Below are 8,680 nucleotides of genomic sequence, written 5' to 3' on the forward strand. Positions count from 1 at the left end.
GCCTAAAACCAATTGAGAAATTAAATAAGCTTTAAATAGCACTCTTGCAAACATTTGACCAAAATACAATACCCATATCACCTTGGAAAATGCCCTTGATAACTCTAGGAGTGAGAGAAAATAAATGAATTGAAGGATTCCACCTCACTTTTGTCACGTGTTCATATTTATTATATTGAAGGAAAGGAGATCATAAAAACATAAAACAGAAACAGTTAATTAGCTGTAGCACATCATCAATACCAGCAGAGGTCTACAATGATTTTCAAATAGTAAGTGTGTCAGTTTGAGGTATCCAAACCATGGACCTTGCATACTCAAAACCCTATTATGGATTGACCAGAGTCCAAGGCATATTGATTCTGATTGGTTGAAGCTAAACTCCTCAGATTTTTCATTGGTTGGTGGAGAAACCATGTGAGAGAAATATGCAAATTGGCTTGATGTGGCAGTTGAAATCACTGGCTCTCATGCATTGGGAGACTGAACTGCAGAGATAGCAAGAGGGGGGCGTGCCTGCTCAAAACTACTGACATCAACTTATGAATTCATGGCAAAATACTTGAACAAAACTAGTTTTGAAGTGTATTTTGTTCAATCATCTTTGTCTTGGAACCTCTCTCTACATTGTTGATTATATTTATTGAGTGCCACGAGGTAAGGATAATACATTTTTACTTTTAATGTGGCTCTACAGTAGATATTTGCAGTTTAAGGCAATAACTCAATTGGATATGTTCTCAATTTGTAAGCAGAATACATTTTGTATTGATCATTTCACAAAGTTCGGGGTTTTCATTTAGATTTTAGGATTATCATGATAATGTGAGCTGAAAAAAAGTATATGGTTGGTCAATTCACTTGTTTGGTGAAGTAGTTGCAAAAAAACAATGTTGGCAGCAATGCAATGTCATAAGACATTGAATTTAGTACTAGACAATGACATGTACAGTGGCTAGAAAAAGTATGTGAACCCTTTGGAATTACCTGGATTTCTGCATAAATTGGTCATCAAATTTGATCTGATCTTCATCTAAGTCACAACAATAGACAAACATAGTGTGCTTAAACTAATAACACACAAATTATTGTATTTTTCTTGTCTATACTGAATACATAATTTAAACATTCACAGTGAAGGTTGGGGAAAGTATGTGAACCCCTAGGCTAATGACTTCTCCAAAAGCAAATTAGAGGTAGGAGTCAGCGAACCTGGAGTCCAATCAATGAGATGAGATTGGAGATGTTGGTTAGGGCTGCCGTGCCCTATAAAAAAACTGCATAAAATTTGAGTTTGCTATTCACAAGAAGCATTGCCCGATGTGAACCATTCTTCGAACGAAAGAGATCTCAGAAGACCTAAGATTAAGAATTGTTAACTTGTATAAAGCTGGAAATTGTTACAAAAGTATCTCTAAAAACCTTGATGTTCATCAGTCCATGGTAAGACAAATTGTCTATGAATGGAGAAAGTTCAGCACTGTTGCTGCTCTCCCTACGAGTGGCCGTCCTACAAAGATAACTGCAAGAGCACAGCGCAGAATGCTTAATGAGGTTAAGAAGAAGAAGACTTACATAAATCTATGGAACATGCTAACATCTCTGTTATCGAGTCTGCGATACGTAAAACACTAAACAAGAATAGTATTCATGGGAGCACACCACGGAAGAAGCCACTGCTGTCCAAAAAAACAAACATTGCTGCACATCTGAAGATTGCAAAAGTGCACCTGGATGTTCCACAGCGCTACTGGAAAAATATTATGTGGACAGATGGAACTAGAGTTGAGTTGTTTGGAAGGAACACACTATGTGTGGAGAAAAAAAGAGACAGCACACCAACATCAAAACCTCATCCCAAGTATGGTGGAGGGAGCATCATGGTTTGGGGCTGCTTTACTGTGGTTGCTTTGCTGCCTCAGGGCCTGGACAGCTTGCTATCATCGACAGAAAAATGAATTCCCAAGTTTATCAAGACATTTTGCAAGAGAATGTTAGGCTGCCTGCCTGCCAATTGAAGCTCAACAGAAGTTGGATGATGCAACAGGCAACAACCCAGAACACAGAAGTAAATCAACAACAGAATGGCTTCAACAGAATGAATAATGCCTTCTGGAGTGGCCCAGTCAGTCCTGACTTCCACCCAATTGAGATGCTGTGGCATGACCTCAAGAGAGCAGTTCACACCAGATATCCCAAGAATATTGCTGAACTTAAACAGTTTGTAAAGAGAAACGGTCCAAAATTCCTCCTGACCGTTGTGCAGGTCTGATCCGTAACTTCAGAAAACATTTGGTTGAAGTTATTGCTGCCAAAGGAGGGTTCAGACAGTTATTAAATCCAAGGGTACACATACTTTCCCCACCCTGCACTGTAAATTTTTACACGGTGTATTCAATAAACACATGACAACATATAATTGTTTGTGTGTTATTAGTTTAAGCAGACTGTGTTTATCTATTGTTGTGATCTAGATGAAGATCAGATCAAGTTTTCTGACCAATTTATGCAGAAATCCTGGTACTTCCAAAGGGTTCACATACTTTTTCCTGCCACTGTATAATATGGTTAAGTAAAGTGCATAAAGATTAATTGTGTGTTTAGATGAATACATAATGAACTCATTTGATAATGAACTCATTTGGGGCGGCAGGGTAGCCTAGTGGTAAGTGTTGGACTAGTAACCGAAAGGTTGCAAGTTCAAATCCCCGAGCTGACAAGGTACAAATCTGTCGTTCTGCCCCTGGACAGGCAGTTAACCCACTGTTCCTAGGCCGTCATTGAAAATAAGAATTTGTTCTTAACTGACTTGCCTAGTTAAATAAAGGTTAAAAATATATATATATAAAAAAATAAGAGAACCTCAAAAGATCTTAAGAAAAAAATATCCAAGCACTTTATTAAAATGCTTTCTGTTTGTTCCCTCTTTCCTCAGGGTGTTCCACCTATTCAATTCATCAGCAATGCCAGGCTCTGTTATGCCTGTAGATATTGCTATGCAGATGTACATCACACACTCTCCACCTCTCTGGAGCTTCCTCAGCTCCTATGAGAACTTGAGGGTCAAGAACCGGGAAAACCACTACAAGCCCCTCCGGCCCTGCATTAGCTCCCAAAGGCCCTTGGAGGCCCGGAAGAGCCCCAAGACCACCATAAAGATCCCCAAAGGCAAGAAGAAAGTGGTCTTTGCCGACTCCAAAGGCATGTCCCTCACAGCCATCCACGTCTTTTCAAAGTTCGATGAAAAGCCTGTGCTCTCCGACTTACAATTTGACCTTACAGACCTGGAGAATGCCAACATGCAGCTGAAGATCAGCACCATGCGAAGCCTGGTGCTGGACTTCCCCCAACCCGCTGCAGACTATCTGGCCTTCCGGAACCGTCTGTTGAAGGACTCTGTGTGCCTGGAAAACTGCACACTGCAGGAGAGGTCACTCACAGGCACTGTGAAAGTCCGAAACCTTGGCTTTGAGAAATCTGTCCGGGTCCGGTTGACCGTTGACTCATGGAAAACCCACACAGACATTGACTGCACCTTCATAAACAAAGTCTACAGTTGCCAGGACACAGATACATTCACCTTTGTCTTCGATCTGCCAAGTTACGTGCATCCTTATAATAAAGTTGAATTTTGCATATGTTTCAAGAGCAAAGACCAGGTTTTCTGGGACAATAATGATGGGGAAAACTACATGCTCAAACCCATTGGGTGGAATGGAGAGGATGTGCAAACACTGGCCAAAACCATTGTTGAGCATAAGAAACCAGCAGAGCACAACAATGGTAATAAACTACTGGAGATGGAGTTTGACCAGTTTGGAAGTCCCCGTTTATCAAGTGGACTCTTTCCTGGGTGGCAAAGCTTGGGCAGAATTGAGAATGGTGCCAACTACTGGTGAAATTAGGAAAGACGTTCATCTGGGGTGAAATAGCAACTGAAGAGGTATAACAGGGATGGACTTGGATGGAGCAGGGTGATATAGATGTAGGATCTTAATTAGAGCCAGATTGCTACAGCAGGAAAATAATAATGTACCAACAGGAAATGTGAACTAGTATGTGGATTATAATTAATGGACATTTTTCTAGGAGTTGGTCCATTTGTCATAAGGGAAAATCAAATCTGAAATGTCTAAGCGGAAATGATAAACTTTTGTCTTTTTTAAACCTCAAATACACTACAAGTTTTAAAGTTACTGCATTGCAGGACAGTTATCCTGCAACAGGGTGATCAAATTAAGATCCTACATCTGTAGCAGTAGTAGTGACATAACTTACTGTATATTAAAATGTCAATAGCTGCTTTGAATGCAATGAAGCATATCAAGAAAGAAAAAGTATATGGAAATATGGACCATGGCTAGATTCTACTACTATTTGGTTACCATTGAGACACTTTCTAAATATGATCAGAGGCAATTGATTTTATTTTATTTGACATGTGATTCTTGTGTAAAGCAGTTTAGTGCCTTATCAATATTGTGCCTGTTATAAAACAAAAGCCCATTGAAACTTAATTTTGACAATCTGTAACCAGACATAAGCCCATTTTCACAGTTGGAACCTACCGTAAGCATATGCACTGACAGATGAACATCCTGATTTCTATGCATAGAGTATGTGGTGAGATTGGTACCAATAGGATGTCCTTCACATTGAAGGGTTAGACTGGTACCATCCATCTGGGGGGAAAAATAAACGTAATTCAATCAAATATGAATTTATGTGAGATTTAATAGTAAATCATACAAATTATAAAATGCTGCACACTGCTGCTCATGCTCCCAGGTGATTTTATTATAACAACATTTCAACCCTTAGTTCTTCATCAGGCATCCATAGCCCAGGTGTTGGTGGAAGGTCGTATAAATAGGGGCAGTACTCGGTGACATCACCTCCTGAAACAGCAGGTAAAAATATATAACTTAGGTTCCCAATATCAACATTCAATGTATCAAAATATATGACCATACGCAAGGAATGTGATCAATATTTACGGTAATATAAACTCAGCAAAGAAAGAAACGTCCCTTTTTCAAGAGGATCCTGTCTTTCAAAGATAATTCATAAAAATCCAAATAACTTCAAAGATCTTCATTGTAAAGTGTTTAAACACTGTTTCCCATGCTTTTTCAATGAACCATAAACAATTAAGGAACATGCACCTGTTGAACGGTCGTTAAAAGACACTAACAGCTTACAGACGGTAGGCAATTTAGTTCACAGTTATGAAAACTTAGGAAACTAAAGAGGCCTTTCTACTGACTCTGAAAAACACCAAAATAAAGATGTCTAGGGTCCCTGCTCATCTGAGTGAACGTGCCTTAGGCATGCTGCAAGGAGGCATGAGGACTGCAGATTTGGCCAGGGCAATACATTGCAATGTCCGTACTGTAAAACACCTAAGGCAGCGCTACAAGGAGACAGGACGGACAGCTGATCATCCTCGCAGTGGCAGACCATGTGTAACAACACCTGCACAGGATCGGTACTTCCGAACATCACACCTGCAGGACAGGTACAGGATGGCAACAACAACTGCCTGAGATACACCAGGAATGCACAATCCCTCCATCAGTGCTCAGACTGTCCGCAATAGGCTGAGAGAGGCTGGACTGAGGGCTTGTAGGCCTGTTGTAAGGCAGGTCCTCACCAGACATCACCGGCAACAACATTGCCTATGGGCACAAACCCACCGTCACTGGAACAGACAGGGCTGGCAAAAAGTGCTATTCACTGACGAGTCGCAGTTTTGTCTCACCAGGGGTGATGGGCGGATTCGCGTTCATTATTGAAGGAATGAGCGTTACACCGAGACCTGTACTCTTGAGTGGGATCGATTTGGAGGTGGAGGGTCCATCATGGTCTGGGGCGGTGTGTCACAGCATCATCAGACTGAGCTTGTTGTCATTGCAGGCAATCTCAACGCTGTGCGTTACAGGGAAGACATCCTCCTCCCTCATGTGGTACCCTTACTGCAGACTCATCCTGACATGACCCTCCAGCATGACAATGCCACCATCCATACTGCTCGTTCTGTGCAAGATTTCCTGCAAGACAGGAATGTCAGTGTTCTGCCATGGCAAGCGAAGAGCCTGGATCTCAATCCCGTTCAGCACGTCTGGGACCTGTTGGAACTAGGGCCATTCCCCCCAGAAATGTCCTGCATCTTGCAGGTGCCTTGGTGGAAGAGTGGTGTGACAACTGGATAATCTGGTGCAGTCCATGAGGAGGAGATGCATTGCAGTACTTAATACAGCTGGTGGCCACACCAGATACTGACTGTTGCTTTTGATTTTGACGTCCCCTTTGTTCAGAAACACGTTATTCCATTTCTGTTAGTCACACGTCTGTGGAACTTGTTCAGTTTACGTCTCAGTTTTTGAATCTTATTTTCATACAAATATTTACACATGTTAAATTTGCTGAAAATTAATGCAGTTGACAGTGAGAGGACGTTTATTTTTTTTGCTGAGTTTTTATCTACACAATATTCAATTCGTTTTTCCAAGAATGTTTCCCTTTTCTCTGTGGATATTCAGATTTGACCACAATGTCTCACACGTTTAGGGGTCTTTAAAGACCATATGCGGGGGTTATTTATAGATGGGTTTCAATTGTGGGTCAGTATCAATAATGTACCACTACTTTTTGATATTGTCCTTAAATGCCTTCCCCAATTGTGAGTATTGGGTGAAGCATGAGGGGACACGTTCTGCTTTTTCTTTTCCTTTTGGTTGAAGGCTTTCCAACTGTGTTAGCCCTTCAAAACATTGGCATGTTTTACCCAATTGTCTTTGTACCCCCTTTCCTTAAACCTTCGTGTGAAGTCAGTGGTCTGTTTCTGGTAAGAAGCATCAGAGCTGCATATTCTTCTGATGCGGCTGAATTGACTTAATAAATGGACCTGGAGGGAAGCTGTCACCTCTAAGGAGGGTATTCCTGTCCATATGTTTCCTATTGAGATCTGCAGAGAGGGAGGTTTTGTCCTTAATAACCATGACATCAAGAAAACTGATTTGGGATAGGTCATAGTTAATGGTGAAAGGAACGTGCTCATTCATAGATTTTAGATAGGCATGGGATTCCAAGAGTTCTTTCTGGGTCCCAGGGTTTCACCATTTTGTGAATCCCTGGGTGATCTCTCTCCCCACGTATACCCGAGACTCTATTGATTTGATTAATTTTGTGAAATCTGTGGACCATATACCAGAAAATAATATTCTGTGTATTGTGGACTTGACTGAACTGGTACTAACCTTAAACTATTTTCTCTTCAGAGGATACTTTTTCTTCCAGACCAAAAGAACAACGATAGGCAGCACTATGGTTCCTAATTATGCAAACCTATAGAAATGTTTGAAAAACAGGTGGGGCTGAATCCAGAACTTAACGCCTTTCTCTCCAATATTTTCCTAAGTCTGAGATAATGGATGATATTTCCCCTTCATTCAAAAACTTTGATAATTTATCATGGATAAGAGATTTGAATTATTTATGTGAAATTAATGTAGGAGAATATAACACAATAGATCTGGTAAAAGAAAATTCAAAGATAAAAACAACCGTCTGTTTTTACCATCATCTTTAAAATGCAAGAGAAAGGCAATAATGTATTATTCCAGCCCAGATGCAATTTTGATTTTGGCCACTGGATGGCAGCAGTGTATGTGCAACGTTTTAGACTGATCCCATGAACCATTGCATTTCTGTTCAGAATGTTGTATCAAGACTGCCCAAATGTGCGTAATTTGTTTATTAATAACTTTTCATGTTCAAAATTGTGCACCCTCCTCAAACAATAGCATGGTATTATTTCACTGTAATGGCTACTGTAAATTCGACAGTGCAGTTAGATTAACAATAATTCAAGCTTTCTGCCAATATCAGAAATGTCTATGTCCTGTGAAATTTACTTGTTACTTATAACCTCATGCTAATCGCATTAGCCTACGGTAGCTAAACAGTCCCGTGGAAGGGACACCGATACTGTTCGGTCAGTATTACAGAACTGTGCCTTGTTGTGGATCTATTCAAAGTTTAACTGGGCTATATGATTGTTTTTCTAATTTCTTTAAGAGCAATTTTGGTGTGAGTGTTGAGAAGTGGTGTGGCTGACGTGAGCATGAGTCTGAAATATGTATGTACACTATTTAATTACTGTGAAAAAAGGTATGCATCTCAGTGTGCACTTGAATGTGTGTTTAAAGTGCATGTGATACTTTTAGAAATAAAATATTGTGCAAACCGTTCGTGATCCCGAGTCACTTTTCATCACCTCTTGAGGGGTATGCCTAAATGTAAGGCCTAATAAGGCAAAGTGCTCCTCTTGTCACTGACTGTGAGCAGAACTTTCTATTGACAAACGTTAAACAGATGACTTTGACGATGAGGTATTGGAGAGGGTTGAAGTCAACTCCCTACTACAGCCTCTCCTTTTGGGTAACCTCTAGAATCCTTTACACCTAGGCCAGCAGCATGACACTTGTTGGCTTGTTGGCCGCTCACATGCCAGAGGAGTGCTGAAACTCAACACCCGTCTTGTGACACCTTGGAATAAGGGCAGTGTGGCTACACATAGATGGAAATTACATACAGCATTAAAGTTTTATTAAGACAAGTAGTTGCAGTGTGTCATTGGTTATTACATATACAATAGCAAAAAAAAAGCCTTAAATAA

At 40.4% G+C, this 8,680-nt stretch overlaps 1 protein-coding gene across 1 annotated transcript; it reads left to right on the forward strand.

Annotated features, from left to right (window-relative positions):
• The first annotated feature begins 460 nt into the window (after window positions 1-460).
• LOC110502551 (protein phosphatase 1 regulatory subunit 3C-B) lies at window positions 461-8,250 on the forward strand. Its single transcript, XM_021580671.3, has 2 exons — window positions 461-657; window positions 2,936-8,250. The coding sequence occupies exon 2, from the start codon at window positions 2,964-2,966 to the stop codon at window positions 3,897-3,899; it is 936 nt and encodes a 311-aa protein (XP_021436346.2). The 5' UTR covers window positions 461-657; window positions 2,936-2,963; the 3' UTR covers window positions 3,900-8,250.
• The last annotated feature ends 430 nt before the right edge of the window (window positions 8,251-8,680 follow it).

Source organism: Oncorhynchus mykiss, chromosome 23 (assembly GCF_057628025.1).
Source record: "Oncorhynchus mykiss isolate SJ-2025 chromosome 23, ASM5762802v1, whole genome shotgun sequence".
NCBI lineage: Eukaryota > Metazoa > Chordata > Actinopteri > Salmoniformes > Salmonidae > Oncorhynchus > Oncorhynchus mykiss.